At 44.4% G+C, this 20,797-nt stretch overlaps 1 protein-coding gene across 1 annotated transcript in view; it reads left to right on the top strand.

Moving 5' to 3' along the window:
- The window catches only part of TRANK1 (tetratricopeptide repeat and ankyrin repeat containing 1), a 108,409-nt gene that overhangs the window by 44,889 nt on the left and 42,723 nt on the right, over positions 1-20,797 (top strand). Inside the window, 4 exon segments of the mRNA XM_062179716.1 lie at positions 8,396-8,546; positions 9,538-9,803; positions 11,356-11,532; positions 12,132-14,993. Of these exon segments, the coding sequence (XP_062035700.1) occupies positions 8,396-8,546; positions 9,538-9,803; positions 11,356-11,532; positions 12,132-14,993 (3,456 nt within the window).

Genomic DNA, 20,797 nt, shown 5'->3' with positions numbered 1-20,797 from the left:
AAATAATCACCGTCAGCAATTTAAAATATACTGAAATCTCTGTTTCTTCATGTATTAATTTGGAACGGCATCTATTAACAGACTCTGCTACATAGGGTGAAATGCTTGGCCGTGTCAGTCCTGCTTGTTGGATTTTGTCTGGTAATGTTACTTGTATCATCATCATTCTATTCCCTAAGATTTCCATGCTTCTGTAGATTAATTTAAAAAAATTGAAAACCAGTATATAACATTTTCATGATGATATAATTATGCAAATGTTACTCTTCTACCACCGAGTAGCATGACTGGACCCATAGAAAAGAATCAAATGTTCTGAATACTTTGCTCTTTAAATGTGTACTCCTTAAGCATTCCAGTTTAACAAACTATGTGTAAATGTTTATGCTTTTTGCACTTATGCGTGACTTCGTGGCTCATGTTATCCCCACAGATTTCTTTTTTGGTTTGCCGGAATACCAGCTCAAGTCATGAGGATACATGAATAATGGGCTTATGGAGGTTTTGAATATGTTTTTATTTTATTCTATATTGATTGATAATTTGATCTAGGCATCATACATTATTTTTTTTTAATTTTTTTTTTTTTGACAGGCAGAGTGGACAGTGAGAGAGAGAGACAGAGAGAAAGGTCTTCCTTTTGCCGTTGGTTCACCCTCCAGTGGCTGCTCTGGCCGGCGCGCTGCGGCCGGTGCACCGTGCTGATCCGAAGCCAGGAGCCAGGTGCTTCTCCTAGTCTCCCATGGGGTGCAGGGCCCAAGCACTTGGGCCATCCTCCACTGCACTCCTGGGCCATAGCAGAGAGCTGGCCTAGAAGAGGGGCAACCGGGACTAGAACCCGGTGTGCCAGCACCGCAAGGCGGAGGATTAGCCTGTTGAGCCACGGCGCTGGCTGGCATCATACATTATTGATAGTAAATTGCACTCCCATTACCCCATTTTACATCTTTGAAATTGAAATGTGTTTTATAATCAGTGATGTGTCATAGTCTGATGGCAGGCCTCCTAGGTGTGCTCAGTACTCCCTTGTATCATAAATATGAAATATACTATAAAACTTTCTTCCTCACAGCTTTGAAGAAATTACTTCATTGTCTTCTAGCCCCCATTGCTACTGATTAGAAGTGTGATGTCAGTTTCATTTTTTTTCTTTTTGTAGGATTCTCCCTGTTCTTGGGGTTCTGAAATTTTCCTGGGGCTTATGTAGATGTGGGTCCTTATTCATTCTTCTTGTTTGGCATCTGTTAACTCCTTTCAATCTGTCTTTCTTGGCTCAAGGAAATTATTTTCTATTATTTAGTTCCTCTTCAGTGTGTCTTTTCTTGCTACTGTGTTAAGTGGATGAGCTTCTAGAATTTATGTTACATCTTCTACTTTTCCTGTTGTTTTCTGTCTCCTTTTTTTCTTCCCATAACTTTTCCTTTTATATTTGAGCTTTTCCATTGCTGCATTTTTAAATTTTGAAAGCTGTAGGTTTAACTTCTGAGAGCTTGTATCAAGTTTCTTATCTTTAGCAGCTTATCCTTGTTTTACATTTGCCATGTCTCTGAATCACATTTAAGAATATTAATGAGAATTTTAAAAAATAATTTTCAGCCGGCGCCGCGGCTCACTAGGCTAATCCTCCGCCTTGCGGCACCGGCACACCGGGTTCTAGTCCCGGTCGGGGCACTGGATTCTGTCCCGGTTGCCCCTCTTCCAGGCCAGCTCTCTGCTGTGGCCAGGGAGTGCAGTGGAGGATGGCCCAAGTGCTTGGGCCCTGCACCCCATGGGAGACCAGGAGAAGCACCTGGCTCCTGCCATCGGATCAGCGCGGTGCGCTGGTCACAGCGCGCCAACCGTGGCGGCCATTGGAGGGTGAACCAACGGCAAAAGGAAGACCTTTCTCTCTGTCTCTCTCTCTCTCACTGTCTAACTCTGCCTGTCAAAAAAAAAAAAAAAGAATTTTCTCTTTTCTTCTCGGAATTACGTAGGTTGCCTTTGGGGTGCGTTTATTTACTTTCTTGCTTCTCTTTTGTGCTGCTGATTTTCTCTATTTTTTATTTTTTTCTTTTCTTTCTTTTCTTTTCTTTTTTTTTTTGACAGGCAGAGTGGACAGTGAGAAAGAGACAGAGAGAAAGGTCTTCCTTTTGCCGTTAGTTCACCCTCCAGTGGCCGCCGCGGTTGGTGCGCTGCGGCCGGCGCACCGCGCTGATCCGATGGCAGGAGCCAGGTGCTTCTCCTGGTCTCCCATGGGGGTGCAGGGCCCAAGCACTTGAACCATCTTCTTCTGCTTTCCCAGACACATGAGCAGGGAGCTGGATTGGACTTGAACCAGCGCCTGTATAGGATGGCGGCATTACAGGCTATGGCTTAACCTGCTGTGCCACAGCACCAGCCCTCTGGTTATCTTCTTATCTTCGCATGACTTGTATTTATGAATGAAGAACATAATCATTAAATCATAATAGATGGTTAATGTGCATTTCCTGCAATTTAAAAGTGTGTTTCCCTAGAAACACTCCACCTCTTGAATGGGTAGGTGGGAAGCAAGTTGCAGGTAATACATAGAGGTGATTGTCGGGGCAGAGACAGTCTGATGGGCTGGGGATTATGGCAGGTGCCAGAGTAAGAAAAGTTTTATGTGGGAGAAATTGAAGTTGCTTTTCTTCCTAATTCCCCCCACCCATTTCCCATTTTTATTTTTATTTTATTTATCTCATCATTTTAATAAGATCATGAGAATGAAGAGAGTTGAGTGTATTTCTAGAGCCCTCTTTTTTCATGGATGTTCTTGGAAAGCCGTGACTTAATATGTTTAAATGACTTCATGTTGTAAGGAATTGTGATTTCTTCGTAAGGTAGTGTAATTAATAAGTCTTGTGGAATGCTTTCTGCGAGCTTATGCAAATAATCTCAGTTTAGGAATGATTTCCATGATTTGAGAAACAAAGTAACCAAGTGGATTACTTTGCCAGTAAATTTCTAGATCTTAAAGTAACAACAAAAAAGGACCACTGAAAATAGAAAGTGGCTGGTTTGTTTACAAATTTATCTTTTATTAATTCTAACTCTTAATTCTTAGAATACTGTGTATATTTCATTTCATGTAATTGTCTTTAGCATAAGTCATTAATTTTTGTTTAGTTGTGAAATTTTGCTTTTCTTTTTAGCTTTCCTGAATCTTTGACTATCAGCTATCCTAAAAAAAACCTCATCTACTCGGGTGGGGTTCTTGCTTTCTCTTCCTTTCTCTACCCTTCATTAGTGAAACCCACGACCTGGGGGTGGAATCAAGGGATGAGATGCAGTAGCATCTCTTCTTGTCCCCTTTTTACTCATTAGACTTCAGCTGTGCTTGCTTGGCAGAAGAGCATGCATGGCCAGGCTTGTCATTTGCCACTTGGCTTACCAGGTAGCCTGTTACCGCGGTGGGTCCAGTTAAACCTAAAGCCCCTAATACTCAAGAGCAAATTGTTGGATGTTTGATCACATTAAGCATTAAAGTTTTCCAGGTTACTGGCCTTGAATATTTTCTTGCCACGCCAGAGGAATTATCCTAAGACTATAGAGAAACTGAGGGAAGAGTAAAAGGAACAGATAAAAATGGGTGAGGAAGAGGATGACAGCTTGGGAAGGGTTAACAAATTGGAGGCTTCCTAACTTGGAACTCTTGTGGCAGTCAGTATCTGATTAGGTCTCTGTACATAATGATCTCTGAGTGGAGTTATATACTGAATATCACTGTTCTTTTGAATGTCCATTTGGTGGTATGGCATTATTCACATACATTTTGACTCTAGCATTTTGTTGGTTGAACAAACTTTAAAACCTGAGGTAGTGCTGGTAGATGTTTCTAGACCAGCTGTATGCAGTATATTTTTCTGAGATGTTGGAAATGTTTTATTCCTGCTCTGTCTGATGATAGCCACTAGTCACATGTGGCTAGTGAGCTTTTGATTGTGTGTGGCTTGTGCATCTGAAGAATACAAAATTTAATTTTACTTAGTTAACTTTAATTTTATATAAGTAAATTAGAGGCCACTGTACTGGACAGTGTAGTTTTAGATTTTAATATTAAAAAGATCTTTCCATCCAGCTAAGACAGTGGGAGAGCCAAAGGACAGGAGCCTGGCCATGGGAATGAAGGTAGATCTTCTTTGTTTTTAGGTACCCAAATCCCTCCCACCCTCACCCATCAATAGGGCAGATAGAAGCATTGTGTTTGGGAAGAGCTGCTGCTAGGGGGTTTGTACTCTTGTTCCTGACCAAAGAGTCCTGTCCATTTTACTTATAATGGTTGTGCTGATCTCTTTGGATAGGGCTGCTTCTGGCATGCAGGTAAGAAATAAAGCATGAAAAACAAAGAGTCGCACTGGAGGTTTCTGATGTTCTCTCAGTCAGTGGTGCTTCAACATTGACATATGTACAAAATGGAGTGGGTGTTTGGTGCAGTGGCTGAGTTGCCACCTGGGATACCTGCATCTCACATCGGAGTACCTGGTCAAGGCCTGGCTACTCAATTTCCAGTTCATCTTCCTGCTAATGCACTCCTTGGAGAGAAGCAGATGATGGCACAGATATTTTGGCCCCTGCCACCTGTGTGGGAGACCCAGATTGAGTTCCTGGTTCCTGGCTTTGGCTAGCCCAACGATGGCTCTTACGGGCGTTTAGGGAATAAACCAGCAGAAGGAAGAGCTCTCTTCACTTGTCTTTCTGCCTTTCAGAGAAAATGAAAATAAATAATCAAAATTTTAAAACTTCATACACAAATCACGTGACAGCCTGTTAAAGTGCAGATTTTGCTTCAGCAGGCCCAAGGTGGACCCCAGGATCTACATTTTTTTTTACCATGCGGTGCCAGGGAGCACTTTGACGTAGAATTTAATCCTGAATAGTCAAGACGATATAGCTGTCATTACCTGCCTTTCATGATCACCACCAGATGGCAACATGTCCACTCTCTTTCGCTGTTGCTGCTTAGCTCTTTCCTGTGGGCAGGGAACAGCAAGATTGAAGCCTGCTTTCCTCACAGGTGTTTCTGGTGGGCTCTCTGATTGACCAGTGCATGACCTTTTTGAAGGAGCTCAGTCCAGGCCTCTGAAGCCTCTTCTCTCTGGTCCTCCAGTGGGGAGCCAGCTCTGCTCTGTGCTCAGTACCAGGATGATGCGCATCTTCAATTAATGCAGACCTGGGATGTTGACTTTATGGATTTCCATCATGCTTTTCCTTTTTCAGAAAGCTAATGTTTTTATATTTTTTGGAAGTTTATGAAATGTAAGGAAAACATTCTGTGTAAGTCTACCTGTCAGAAAAAGGTGACTGGTCATTCAGTCTTATTCCATGCATTTATAGTGATACACTTTTATTGTCTTTTATATAAACATATGGGTAAATAAACTTGAATTGATCAAATCATATACAGCAAAACTGGCTTGAAAAATTTCAGACCAAAAAAAACTTCTCTTTTTTAGAAGATTTATTTCTATTTTTTTTAATACGTGTGAGCATTGTGACAACTTCAGACATTTTCTTTAATTTCTAATTACAAATGGCTTATATACATTTACTAAATATTGTCATTGTAGAGAAATTGTGAACATATGGTTTTGTGTAAAACCAAAAATTTGTAGTAATTACACTTTGGGATATGTTATTGTCTTTTTTTTTTTGTTTGTTTGATACTTACATAGTCATATTTTAAAAAAAATTCTGATTATAATGTCTAAGCAACTTCGTATCTTATGTTCCTTTTGATCAAGCATATAGGAGATTTAGGGGGAAAACGCAGAAAAGTTGGTGTAATTAAGAAGCCACCCACGATCTCTCTACCCAGAGATACCATTTGTCATATTTAGCAACTTCTGTGCGATTGTATTTTATTAGTATCATCTCTGATTTCTTTCCTGATGTCTGGAGCTTTCTCTGATATATTATTGTCTTCTTAACTGCTCTGAACCATGTAATCATGTATTGATAGTACAGCTGCATCTAATTGTATTGTTAAGCTTGGTACATTTCTGTTAGTTTTTATGTGACTTTTATACTAAAATTTTCCTGGCTAAGCCGGCGCCGCGGCTCAACAGGCTAATCCTCCGCCTTGCGGCCCTGGCACACCGGGTTCTAGTCCCGGTCGGGGCGCCGGATTCTATCCCGGTTGCCCCTCTTCCAGGCCAGCTTTCTGCTGTGGCCCGGGAGTGCAGTGGAGGATGGCCCAAGTCCTTGGGCCCTGCACCCGCATGGGAGACCAGAATAAGCACCTGGCTCCTGCCATTGGATCAGCGCAGTGCGCTGGCAGCAGCACGCCAGCCGCGGCGGCCATTGAAGGGTGAACCAACGGCAAAGGAAGACCTTTCTCTCTGTCTCTCTCTCTCTCACTGTCTAACTCTGCCTGTCCAAAAAAAAAAAAAAAAAAAAAAGAAAAAAGAAAAGAAAAATAAATAAAGAAAGAAAAATAATGCTCCCAAAAGGCTTTTAGAGGCATGGTGCAAGCAGCCAATCAGTGTCTCCTTCAGCTTGGTAGTGAGGGAAGTTCCTATTTTACCAAGGGTCCTATTTTTTATATGGTGAGTTTTTACTAATCTGTGTGTTTTCACAAGTATTTTAGGATGAAGGTGGGAGAGCAGAGCCCAAAGGTGGGAGCAGATATTGTTGCACCACACATATTTCTGTCTCAAAGTCAGCTTTCAGCTAAAGCGATGTGGGTCTGCCTTTGGCAAGTGGTTGCCTTTTCTGTTTTCTGGAGGATGGTGCAACAGTGGATTTTGCTTCTGCCTGGTTCTTGGAACTCTCTTGTGCTCCAAGTGCATGTTTGTTCACAAGTTGGTGTATGTGTGTTTCTGCGGTTCTGACTTGATTAATTGAAATGTGACCCAAATGTGTAACTGATGTGTGGCAGATCATGTTGGAGCTCTCTCTGGACCCCCTGGGGTCCCCTTGTGTGCTTGAAACCTCATTTAGCTTGTTTCTCCGCCCTATCCTAGTTCCTGTCCCTCTTACTGGTCTTTCTCCTTAATAAACTTCTTGCACACAAATCCTTCTTGACTCAAGGTCTGCTGCTGGGAAGCCTGACTGAAGAGAGGATCTTTTAAAAATCCTTTTCCCATTTCTAAATGGCCCAGCTTGTTTGAAGTGTTCCCACTCTGATACAAGAGGACATTGAACAACATGACATTCATCTCTTAGCAACTACAGTAGCACTTCTACTGTGGACCAGACCCTTTTTATTTGGTGTGAAAATAAATGTCCAGTTTTCTTTCCCATCTGTTTGGTAAGATTCCATTTAAGCAAGAATACTTTTTAAGTGTATAATCTAATACCAAGTGAATGTGTCTTTTTTCAATACATCATCAGTGGGTGTTTCCTAATCATGATGACTTTCTCAAATAAATTGAACCAAGGGGATATTGTCTTCCCCTCCTTGTACAGGAAGGTGGCTCCTTACTTGGCTTTGTCCACATGTCGAAAAGACAGACAAGTTTAGGTGACTGGCATGTAGTTGGGTGTTTGTGTCACTCTAAGCTTTCTGCTATCACTTACCTGAATTGTTATATCAGTTGTCTATTTCTGCATAACAAACTAACCCCAAATTTATTGGCTTAAAACCATAAGAATTTATTTAGCTCACAATCCCTGCAGTCTGCTTTCAGTATCAACTGACGTCTTTTAAACATCTGTCGTCTTTGCTGGTCTCGGCTGTGCTCCTACGGGGCCTCAGTTTAGACAGTTGGGCTGATTTCCTTTTGATTCTGTATTGACTTTTTTTCCTTTATTAAAAAAATATTTATTTATTTATTTGAAAGAGTTACACACAGAGAGAAGGAGAGGGTGAGAGAGAGAGAGAGAGAGAGAGAGGGAGGTCTTCCATCCGCTGGTTCACTCTCCGATTGGCTGCATCGGCCAGAGCTGCACCTATTCAAAGCCAGGAGCTTCTTCCAGATCTTCCACATGGGTGCAGAGGCCCAAGGACTTGGGCCATCTTCTAGTGCTTTCCCAGGCCATAGCAGAGAATTGGATTGGAAGTAGAGCAGCGAGGATTCCAACTGATGCCCGTATGGGATACTGGCACTGCAGGTGGCGTCTTTACCTGCTGTGCCACAGCACCGGCCTCCTGTATTGACTTTTATCTCTCAGCAGACTGGCTTGGACTTGTTCTTGGGCCAGGATCCCACGAGAGCCACCAGAAGTGTATAAACTTCATAACTGGTACAAGAAGCAGATGCACTCCATTCTGCTTGGTCATGACAAGTTAGGAAGGCAGGCGGAGAAATGGGCCCCACGTCCTGATGGGATGAGTTTCAGAGTTACATTACAAAGCATATGGATACACAGACGGGCAAAGCCTTGTGGTTATTCTTGCAATCTGGAGCAGCTGTAATCTCTGTATTCAGGAGTAACACTTGGTGGTGTTTTGCAGGATTTAGCAATGCTCATGGTCTCACTAGTGACAGTGACATTTTCCAGAAGACCTCCAAGCAGCTGGTGAAGTACATGAACTCAGAATGGTTATTGCATAAAAACATTCCGAAGCAAGAAATAGTTCAGAGGCTGGTGCTGCGGCTCACTAGGCTAATCCTCCGCCTGTGGTGCCGGCACCCAGGGTTCTAGTCCTCGTTAGGGCACCGGATTCTGTCCCGGTTGCCCCTCTTCCAGCCCAGCTCTCTGCTGTGGCCCGGAAGTGCAGTGGAGGATGGCCCAAGTGCTTGGGCCCTGCACCCGCATGGGAGACCAGGAGGAAGTATCTGGCTCCTGGCTTTGGATCGGTGCAGCACCGGCTGTAGCAGCCATTTGGGGGGTGAACCAACGGAAGGAAGACCTTTCTCTCTGTCTCTCTCTCACTGTCTAACTCTGCGTGTCCAAAAAATAAAAAGAAACCATCAAATTACCATTACCTCACAACACTTAGCTTTGTAATTGTTCCATAGTTTCTCCTATATTATAGTGTTTCTTCTTATTTTTAAAGATTTATTTATTTATTTTGAAAGTCAGAGTTACAGAGAGAGGGAGAGAGAGAGAGAGAGAGAGAGAGAGAGATGTTCCATCTGCTGGTTCACTCCCCAGATGGCCATAGCCAACTTTGGGGCAGACTGAAGTCAGGAGGCACGAACTTCATCTGGGTCTCCATGTGGGTAGCAAGAGCCCAAACACTTGGGCCTCCCTCTGCTGCCCTTCCCAGGCCATTAGCAGGGAGCTGGATCAGAAGTGGAGCAGCTGGAACACGAACTGGCACCCATATGGGATGCCACAACTACAGCCACTACAGAATTTAAGTCAAACTTTGGCCTTGAGTATTCTGCCCTAAGACACAATCATTGTTGTGCTGTCTCCTGGGCCAGACACTGAACTCCCCATAGGGTGTTTTTAACCCTCTGTGGAAGCCCATGCTGTCGGTACTTATACTGATGTTCACCAGCAGTTAAAGTAATGGGCTCAAAGTAATTATCTCTACAGTAGGCCTAAAAATACTGCTGAGTAATGCAGCAGTATATACATGTTGAGTTGTAGTTGGGGAAAGAGGAAAAATCATATGGATCTCCTTGGGCCTATGGTTTATTCTTTTGTTTTGAAAGAGACCCCTCCTGACCTGGTCTGTGACATCAATCAAGACTGTGCCAACACCTTCATCAGATTCTTGCTGAAAAAACAGAGGTGGCCTGAAGTGCTTCGGCTGCTGACCCGCCAAGTCACTGGGGAGCTGCCTCTTGGAGATTGCCTCATCAAAGACTACAACTTCTCAGACCTCGACATCTGTACCATCATTCCCCACCTCAGCACCTGGGACCAGCGGAAGACACAGCTCCTGGGCTGCCTGGTAGACAACGGAGGTGAGATTGCTGGACCCACGCAGTGGAGAGTCATCCAGGTTTTCAGATGGTGGGGGCAGACCCTTCCCCTTGCTTTTGGAAACATGAAATTCTGCCTCATTCTTTCTCCTCATTCTCTCATTCCTGTTTGAAGCGGTGATAGATGTCACACCCTGCAACTCAGTTATCCTATAGGAACTGTACAGTTTTGTGAATTCGAGGTTCCACTGTTCTCTTTCTCTTTTGTGAAGAACATCAGCTATGCGGAAGGTCGTTGGATTGGGTTTAGTGCAAGTCAGTCACTTCCTCCTACGGTTAGCCGGACTTCTCCCTGCAGCAGATATTCCATGTGGATCCTCGTCAACTCTTGTGACATTCCTTTAGAATCATTTGGTTGGGATTTGAGATGCTTGTTTTAAAGAAACAGCAGAGTAATTGGTGAGTGGAAACATCTGCTGCTTTAATCAGAACAGTCACACACGCCTGGGTGTGTGTCTAGAGTGTGCAGACAATTGCTGGATTGAGTTTTATTTAAAAACTAAGTTAGACACGCTAACTTTCTCCCACCTCCACCCCTCAACACCCCCATAATGCACTACTGACCAGGTGGCCTTTAGCATGCTATTTGTACTTCATCTCCTCATTTTAAAATGGGAGTGGTAACAGTCCCTCTTTCTTAGAACTGCTTTGAATAGTAAACGAGTTAATGCATGCAGAGTCCCTTGGCTGTGTTGTTTTCTGCTTGCTTTGCCATGTAAGGGAAATGCCCCATACATGGAGCAGTGATGCAGTCCTTAGCCATCAAAGTGCCATCTGCAGTGCAAAGCCAGGAGGCATTGGCTCCACCCACAGCTTTCAGGAGGTAGCTGGAGTGTCTGTTACACTTTATATCTTTAAACCTCTTCCTTGCATGGAGAGTTATTCATTTACTTATTTATTGCCTGGAAAATGTGGTTGCAAGTACTTTTTATTCCTTGATTCAGCAAGTACTGAGAGAGCACTTCTCAGGATTAAGTGCTAGGAACCAAGTTCATGGAAGCAAGTGCACAGCTGTTGGAGGCACGGTCAGGAGGCTGTAGCTCTGCAGGGAGTGATCTGCCTTCTGGAGGACGTCAGGGAGCCTGCAGTGCAGGGGGGTGAGGATTGCGCTAAAGGAAGGTGGCAAGGTGACAATAGCAACTGAGGGTAGAAGTTTAGAAGAAGCGAAGGATGCAAGAAATCTGCTCATGTCCTTATGTCAGGTATGGTGTTAGGCGAGCTTGGGATTTCCACTGTCTTCCTGCTGCGTCCTCACTCCAGGACAGTGCTGATGATGAGAACAATGGTCTTGTGGTGGGACAAGAGGAGCTGGAGAGGTCAGATGGGGAAGGCCCATGGACAAAAGTACACTCAAAGGAGCATTCATCGTGAGGGTGCTGGGAAGCCTTTGCTTCCCAGAAAGTGGTAATAGGAGGATCCTGGAAGTCAGGTCAGCATCACCTGTTCCAGTCCCTCCCTTGTCAGGTGAATTGGGAGCTGCCTCTTGCAGGATGTAGCACACAGGTTGGAACATTTCTCTTCTTTTCTCTCCCAGCCTTGCCTGAGGGTCTCCAGGAGAGCCAGGAGAGGCCGCTCCCCATGTGCCTGAAATGTGAGGACTTCGAATTGGCTTTTCTTCTCCTGAGCAAGGGTGCAGACCCCCGTGGAATTTCTCTCCTGGAAGGTGATACTCCTTTGCATGCAGCATTCCATATCTTTCTAGAAATCAAAGGTAAGTCCTTAATTTTTAAGCAGTCTTTTCCTTGAGGAGGAGGTGAGATATAAGAACTGATCATTGGTGCTGTGGTTTTTGATCTTTCCTTTGGGGAAAAACAGTGGTTCAGGAAAGACCCATTTCTTGGCCAGGCCTACCCATCTCTCCTGGCCCCTCATGCATAGCCTGATGCAAAGAAGTGGCCGTTGTAGTGAATGATCAAGATGGATTGACTGATGATTCTTCAGTTCCATGGTTGACTGTTGGTAGCCAAAAGTACTTTCCATTTAGTTACACATTTTCTAGGGTCTTTGCATAAAGGATCTTGTTAAAATATTGTAGGATTATTTCTGGAGGTGCTGTTGACATTCAGGCTGATGATTCTTGGTTGTCAGGGACTCTCCTGAGTATAGTAGGATATTTAGCAATGTTCCTGGCCTTTATCTGGTGACCAGATCACACTGGATTGAGAGCCACCGAGTTATTAAATGGCTATCAGATACTTGGGGGAGTTCAGTGTTCTGAAATATCCTAGGCTGGCACCTCTCTTAAACTCAGGATCTGCTGCACCCTGAAGAGTGGCTCAGTATTCACAAGGTTGTGTTTGTGTCTTTCAGCTGACATCGGTTTTAACTTCCTCAGGCACCTGTTGGAGCTGTTCTGGACTAACCCAACCAAATTTTGCTACCTCAGCCCCAACATCCAGGATGGCCATGGGAACACCCTGATGCACGTCCTCTTTCAGAAGGGCACACCAAAGAGCGTGAAAAAAGTGATAGAGCTGCTGGCGAAGTTTGACATCAACTTCAACCTAAAGAACAAAGAAGGCAAGGACGCACGACACCGGATTAAGAAGAATGACCCTCTGCTAATTGCCTGGAACAAAGCTGTGACCGACAGAAAGAGGAAGAGCCGGCAGGACTCTGCTGCCCTCTCGGGTAATTTCTCACAGCCCACCGCCCCTGGTCATATGTGTCAACCCATGATCCAGGGTTCATTGCCATGCAACACCATTGCTGGAATCCTGTCTGAAGAAGATAGGATTCCTGGTAGCTGGGAGACTCTCCCGGCTGCCCTAGTGATGAGACAGAAGCCTGAATCCATCAGACCACACTCTTTAAGAGATTGCCTTGTGCAGGATATCATAGTTTTGATTCAGCAGGTTGAATTGGATATGCCCCCCCCAGAGGACTATCCTCAGAGATCTGAGCCTCAGAAGGCAGAAGCCAGCATAATAAGAAAGAAAGACAAACTCCAGCAAACGCTGGGAAACTCTGACTATGGAGAGAACAGTCCTGCCATCCCCAAGGCAGGGGAAGCACATGCTCAGACACGCCCTGGGGACTCACAGCTCATTCCTGTTGGTAACAGAAGGAGGAAGGGCAAGATCGATCCAGGCTGGAGCATGCGGGAAATTGAGGTCTACTTCCAGAGCTTTGATAACATGGCCTGGGATGTTGAGTGCACTTCAGAAATGCTGAAGAAACTGTCCAGTAAGGTAATGACCAAGGTCATAAAGAAGAAAATCATCCTGACCGTCCAGAAGCTGGGGAATGGAGAGTGGACCCAGGGCTTGCAGAAGCGACTGAAGCACCTGAAAGGAAGCATCCAGCTGTTCGAAGCTAAGCTGGACAAAGGAGCCCGGATGCTCTGGGAGATCGCCGTTGACTCCTCCCCTCGACGCAGTGATAATCCAAAGAGCATTACCATGGGGCACGACACATATACCATAGGAAAGTCGGAGCAGGTCTACACTGAGATCATCCGCATCTGGGATATCGTCTTGGATCACTGCAAACTGTCTGATTCTATCAAGGCCGTCTGCAGTGCCTACAACCGGGGCTTGTCCTGTGTCCTGCAGAAGAAGCTGAAGGGTGTCAATAAAGGCCAAGTGTCAGCGAACAAGAAAATCCAAAAGTATATACCCCATTGCTTTGTGGAGGATACAGAGCAGGAGAAAGTGTGTGTGGATCTTGAGAACAGTCCCCCGACCAGTGTGGTGGGGACAGAATATAACGTCCTGAAGTTTCATAGGTTCGGCACCAACACAGTCTTCAGCATCCTCAATGACACAATGGCTCCAGTGGAGTGCCCCTTCCGCCTGGGGGAGCTGGAGTACTCGGTGATCAACCTCAACCCCAGGCCGCTGGAGCCCATCATCCTCATTGGGCGGAGTGGCACTGGGAAGACAACCTGCTGCTTGTACAGGCTGTGGAAGAAATTCCACATTTACTGGGAAAAAGCTGAGCAGGCAGGAAGCCCACTGCTGACCAAACAGATCTGGCCAAAGAGAAAGTTGAAGGTGGGACTTGGAAAAGAGGGTCTGGGCAGGGAGGAAAGGGAGGAGGAAGAAGGTGAGGAAGAGCCAGGTTCCACTGGAATGGAAACAGCAGGTACTCTAGGTGAGGAGCAGGAGCGTGGAGCCTGTGCGGGGAGAGCAGGTGCGGAGCGTGGCCAAGCAGCGGGAGGGTGTGCTCCAAGACATCCCCGTCAGCTGGAGCACTTGCATCAGATCTTTGTGACCAAGAACCATGTCCTGTGCCAGGAAGTGCAGAGGAATTTCATTGAACTGTCCAAGGTTAGCAAAGCCACCAGTCACTACAGACCACTGGCCCCCCATGTGCACAAGCTCCAGGACCTGAGGGATGAGAACTTCCCTCTGTTTGTGACCTCTAAACAGATGCTCCTCCTGCTTGATGCTTCTCTGCCGAAGCCATTTTTTCTGAGAAATGAAGATGGAAGCTTGAAAAGGAGCATTACAGGATGGTCCACACAAGAAGAGTTGCTCATCCCCAGCTGGCAGGAGGACGAAGAGGAGGCTGAGGCTGATGGGGACTACAGCGAGGAGGACAAAGAAACACAGCCAAGTGACAGTGACCCCCGGGTGTACGTGACGTTTGAGGTGTTCACCAATGAGATATGGCCCAAGATGACCAAGGGGAAAACCTCCTACAACCCTGCACTGATTTGGAAAGAAATTAAGTCTTTTCTGAAAGGTTCTTTTGAGGCCCTCAGCTGTCCCCAGGGGAGACTCACTGAAGAAGCATATAAGAAGTTAGGGAGGAAGCGCTCCCCCAATTTCAAGGAAGACCGCAGCGAGATCTATAAACTCTTCTGCCTGTATCAGCAGATCAGGTCCCAGAAAGGCTACTTCGATGAAGAGGATGTTCTGTACAACCTGTACCGCAGGCTGTCGAAGCTCCGGGTGCTCCCATGGTCCATCCATGAGCTCTACGGTGATGAGATTCAGGACTTCACCCAAGCTGAGCTTGTGCTACTGATGAAATGCATCAATGACCCCAATGCCATGTTTCTCACTGGAGACACAGCCCAGAGCATCATACAGGGCGTGGCCTTCCGCTTCAGTGACCTGTGCTCGCTGTTCCACTATGCCAGCACAAACAGCACAGACAAGCAGTGTGCCGTCCGGAAGCCTAAGAAGATCCACCAGCTATGCCAGAATTACAGGTCCCACTCAGGTACACCTGGGCCTTGGCTCGCCTCCTCGGGTGGTGCTTGGGCACTGGCCTTGGGCTGCTTTGGAAGCTGCAGGCTAGCTCTTTTTAGGCTTGTGCAGCTGAGGTCAGAGTAGTGTTTTGGAGTTTCTTAGGAAATATGTTCCTCGATGAGAGATCTTCTGACTTCTGCCACGACTCATTCCTAAGTTGATAATTAAAACTGGTTGAGTGGAAGTGGATTTTTAAGCAATGATAGTTCAAGGAGTTTGTCATTACATGAAAACTTTTCAGGGGGACATTTAAAGTGCTTGAGAACTTTTGTTAAATCATCTTGTCAGTATCTGCTATTATTCCATAAAGCAATATGACAGGTGGACGTCTTTAATCCTCAAAGCTGCTTTTCTCCCATGGAGAAGCAAAATATAGAGGGGTTGGAGGGAGTAGGAGATAACACACCCTCAAATGCTTTTTTTTTTTTTTTAAAGATTTATTTATTTGAAAGGCAGAGTTACAGAGAGGCTGAGAGAGAGAGAGAGAGAGAGAGAGAGAGAGAGGTGTCTTCCATCTGCTGGTTCACTCCCTAGATGGCCGCAGCGGCCAGAACTGGGCTGATCTGAAGCAGGAGCCAGGAGTTTCTTCTGGGTCTCCCACGTGGGCGCAGTGGCCCAAAGACCTGGGCAATCTTCTCAGGCCATAGCAAAGAGATGGACTGGAAGTGGAGCAGCCAGGACTTGAACTGGCGCCCCGTGGGATGTCAGCATGCAGGTGGTGGCTTTACCCACTACGCCACAGCGCCAACCCACCTCCGATGTTTTCAGCTTGTCCCGCGGTTATGCCCTTTCTCTGCACCAGACATGTTACATAGTCACTGTACTTAATCCTTACAACAGCCCTACAAGACAGAGACAGGCGTTGTTTCTGTTTTACAAAGGAGGAAACTGAGGCACAGAGGATTCAAATAATGTAACACCGATGCCAGAATTTTTCCTTTCTGGTTTATAGATGCTAATAGATTGCCCTGCTACATACTGCGAGTGTCTTTGGATCACACAGAGTAATACTTTGCATATTTGAAAACTTCACTTGCTGGGATCACGCCAGACATCTTTCTGTGACGGTGCTTTTGCCTTTCTCTGTTTTAGACATTTCTGCATGTTGACAACGCAGAGCCCTGGTCCATGCGTTTCTAACTGCTGTGAGCATTCTATTTTATGACTGTATCACAATTTGTTAATCAGTTCCCAGTGACCGTTTGTAGGTTCCTGTCAGGTTATTACTGTGACATAATTGCCTTTGGATCGTATTAGACCCTCAGCTTTGCTTCCTCCTGCTTTGCTCTCATGGTGGTATGGAAAGAGCTCTGCCTGTGGTTTTCATTTTCATTTCCTTGAGATGAGTTGTCTTTGTGTGTTTACTGCCATTGTGAGTTCTGTGAATTGTCTGTTCTTAATCTTTGCCTACACTTTAAATGGTTTGCTTCTTGTCTTGATCTGTAAGAATTCTTTATGGATTTGGCCTTCACATCCTTTGTCAACAAATTTTATATATCACAGTTTGTTCTCTCATTGTATGCTTTGTTGTTTTGATTTTGTTGATGATGTTCTTTCGTGGGCAGATACTTCACATTTTGACTTATGAATCTTTCCTTTTATGATTTGCTGTAAAGAAGTTTCTTCTAACCTCATGTTATTAAGATACATATTTTTAGCTTCTAATAGTCTTAAATTTTGTTTTTATCTTTATGTATGTATGTAACTTAGGTAAATTTAATTCAGAATGTATGTGTGATATTACAGCATCTGTATTGAAATAACCTTTCTGTGATCCAATTTTATTTTTCCCATATAGGTCATTTATTTGATGGTTTACCCTTTCCCCTGATTTGTAATTACCCTCCCCTCTTTTTTTTTTCTTCCATTTATCTGTGAGTCTGTTTCTGGACTTGTTATTTGATTCAATTTATCTTGTTTGGCTGTTCTTATCCTATTATTACACTGTTTTGTTAAATATAGTTATTGAACTTCTCTGATGACTGTTTCTAATTTTGATTGGCATTTCATTGAACTTGCAGTTCTTTAGGAAGAGTTCACATCTTTTGGGTTTCCTGAATCAATGTCTTGCCATATTTCTGTATTCAGATCTTCATTTACTCGCTTCAATAATATTTTTAGTTTTTCCCATTTTGGGCAGCTATCAGGTTTCTTCTTAGAAAGAAGAAATTATTTTTTTCTATATTTTCTAAACAGTTATTACCAGTGTAGAGGGTTGCTGTTGTTTCTTGTATTGTTGATCTGGTGTTTAATACCCTCACTACTTCCAGTTTTCAGATTTGGGGATTTTTTTTGCAATTAAGGAACATCTTAAATCTTATATTTAGTATCTGTTATTTTCCTTTTCATCACATTTTCTTGGTTAGGACTTCAAAAAGAAGTGATACTAGGTGTCTCTGTTATTCCAGAAGTTAATGGGGATGCTTCTAACACTTTACCACTTAAGTCTGATACTTCAGGTAGGTTTTTGATATATGCTTCTTTTCTAGACACATCCCATAAGTGAAAGTTTGGTGGAAAGAAAATCAATACATGCATGGCACACACATACACACACATACCCATATGTTGCTGTGGATTCGTTCTGTGAGGAGGAGTGTGGTAGGGGCAAGAGGTGCTGAGTCACCACACAGACCCTGGGAGTTGGCTGAAAGCAGGCCAGAGGCTAGCAGCCGGCAGACTCGTTTATTTCAGTTGGTACAGCAGCTTATATAGCCAAGGCAGCCAATCCAGTCAAGGGGTAGTTTATGCCCTAACCATTCCAGCCTGTTGCCAGGCAGTATCCGAAGCCATCCAATCACAACCTGTTGCCAGGCAGGCTCTGTTGCTATGTGGTTTCCAAAGCCATCCAATCTCAGCCTGTTGCCAGGCAGGCTCCATTGCCAGGTGGGTTTCGAAGCCATTCCTGAGTAACTGAAGCTTGCTTGCCAGTGGCCATCTTGGCATGGCCTTCTCATTCCACCACACCCATACACGTTGAAATGTTAGACTAAAATTTTTATTTGTTTAGCCAAAGATTCAGAAAATGATTAGAAGCCAGGTGGCCTTCCAGAGTGTGGCATGTGTCACCCATCTTAGCCCAGCTTCCCAGGGCTCTCAAGTTCTAATTAATGGTTCCTGTGATTCATAGGTCTGGCTGGATCTGAGAAGCTCAACTTCTTGCTCTTCAGTGGTTTCTTTTTTTAACCTGGAACTTGTGTTGTATGGGAAGATCTGACTGACAAAAAACATCTATACTCTTCATTGGAAATACTAGTTCTTGCCATTACTTCTCTATTCAGGAAACATTTATTGAGCTCCTTCTCTTCTGGGCTCCATTTAGGGTCTGGGAAATCAAGATGCACAGCTCTTGCCTCTGTCCTTAGGGAATAGCTCCAGATGGCACCCCTTTTTCCCTGGTTGGATCTGATAGTGAGGACCTGGGATGACTGGCTTGAATGAGCCCCTCATTCTGACATGTACCCTTGGTTCAGAGCCACTGTTCTAGGGACCAGCAGACTTTAGGATCAATAGGGCAGATGATTGCAAAGAGAGTGTCCTATAAACAGCATTTTTCCTCTCTTGTTTCTGTTAATGAACCATGAAAAACCTACTCAGGTAATTACTGCATAAACTCCACCTCCTGCCTTCCCCTCTTGGGATGGAGGGAAGACCTGGAATAGATTCAGAAAAAGCCCAAATAATATGTACTAAATTTTAAAAACTTTAGAAAACACATAAAACACTAAAAACAAGTACAAAATACAGGCTATAGGGGATGGTGTGGTATATAGTGGGTAAAGCTGTTGCCTGGGACACCAGCATCCTGAGTAGGGACATTGATATCCCATATGGGCTGTGATTCATGTCCAGGTTGCTCCAGTTCTGATCCAGCTTCCTGCTAATGAGCCTGGAAGAAGCATTGGAGGATGGCCCAAGAGCTTGGGGCCATACACATGTTGGGGACCTGGATCAAGATCCTGGTTCTTGGCTTAGGCCTGGCTCAGCTCTGGCTGATACAGCCACTTGAGGAATGAACCAGTAGTTAGAAGACCCCGCCGCCCCACCCCCTATTGCCCTGTCTTTCTGTAAATCTGACTTACAAATAAATAAATAAATAAATATTTTTAAAAATATATAAGCTGTAAGGATACTCACCACTAACATTTTGTTCCATTTTCTTCTGATTTATTTTCTTAACATAAATTATATGCATTTATCACATAATAAATTTATTCATTATACAGTGTATATTTTGTAAATATTTCTCCATCTTTTATGCTGTTTTAGATGAAATTCCATACAGCATAAGATTCACCCATTTGAAATGTGCAATTTAGCAATTTTTAATATATTCATAAGGTTGTGCCACCATCATCACTGTCTCATTCCAGGACATTTTCATCACTGAAAAAGAAATCTTATGAAAAGTAGAGATCACTCCTCATTGCCCCCACCTCCCTTCTCCCTTTTTATGGAAATGACTCACCTCTATTCATTTACCTACTATGGACATTTCATATAACTGGCACTGTACAATATGTGGCCTTTTTTTTTTTTTTTTTGACAGGCAGAGTGGACAGTGAGAGAGAGAGGGACAGAGAGAAAGGTCTTCCTTTGCCATTGGTTCACCCTCCAATGGCTGCCACGGCTGGCGCACCACGCTGATCCGATGGCAGGAGCCAGGTGCTTACCCTGGTCTCCCGTGGGTTGCAGGGCCCAAGCACTTGGGCCATCCTCCACTGCACTCCCGGGCCACAGCAGACAGCTGGCCTGGAAGAGGGGCAACCGGGACAGAATCCAGCGCTCCGACCGGGACTAGAACCCGGTGTGCCGGCGCCGCAAGGCGGAGGATTAGCCTAGTGAGCCGCGGTGCCGGCTAATATGTGGTCTTTTATGTCTTTTTTTCTCCCCCTTATCATATTTGCAAGGTTTATCCATGTTATTTCATGTACTAGTGCCTCTTCTGCTTTCTGGTTAAATTGCATTCTTTGAGAGTGGATATATAAAAAACTACTTACCTGGTTCCCTAAAGGACATTTAAGAGGATTCCAGTTTTTCACCTCAGTGAACATGTGCCTTTTTCTTTCATCTTTTTCCTTCAGTTTTGCTACATTTTTGGTGGGATTTTAAGAGATTACGTTTTAGGTCTTGTCAGCAACATCAAACTAAAGGTACTGGGTACTCCACAGGGTACAGAATGCTGCCAAGGTTGTTAGAAAATGTATGTGACATGGAGGAAAATAGAGTTCTTGTATCTTGAAGACTTATAGTCTGGGGATTTGACAACTCGCATTTTTTTCTAAATTTATTTATTCATCTTGAAAGAGAGTTGCAGAGAGATGTTACTGGTTGCGAAGCGGAGGGATGTTATCAGAATGGGTCAGTGGGTTCTTTTCCTCAGCTCAGTATAGAAATAAAAGCCAGGAAATGGTTGCAAGAAAGGCAGAAGCTTTACTGAGCAAAGCAAAGCAAAGCAGAAGTGAAGCATCTTGTCTGAGGGGACAGGGTAGAGTGTCTGAGCAGGACACTGGTTTTCAGGAAGTGTACTGGGTTTTTAAGGTCTTGCTCTTTTCTTATTTGGGTCATCTTAGGTGTGGGCGGGGAGGTCTTACACAACATGTGTTCATTGGTCTGGGGCCTGTGGTGACAGTGGGGGTCTTTGCTAATGGCAGAATGAGAGTTTCAGAGGAGGAAAGAGTAAGTTTCCAACTTCCTCTATTGGTGGCCCTGTGGTCTCAGAGCTAGTTCTTTTTCTGGAGGCCTCAAGAGAGGGAGTCAGAGAGAAAGAGATCT

This window comes from Lepus europaeus, chromosome 2, assembly GCF_033115175.1.
Source record: "Lepus europaeus isolate LE1 chromosome 2, mLepTim1.pri, whole genome shotgun sequence".
Lineage (NCBI taxonomy): Eukaryota > Metazoa > Chordata > Mammalia > Lagomorpha > Leporidae > Lepus > Lepus europaeus.
This window is presented reverse-complemented; position numbering and strand designations above follow the sequence as displayed.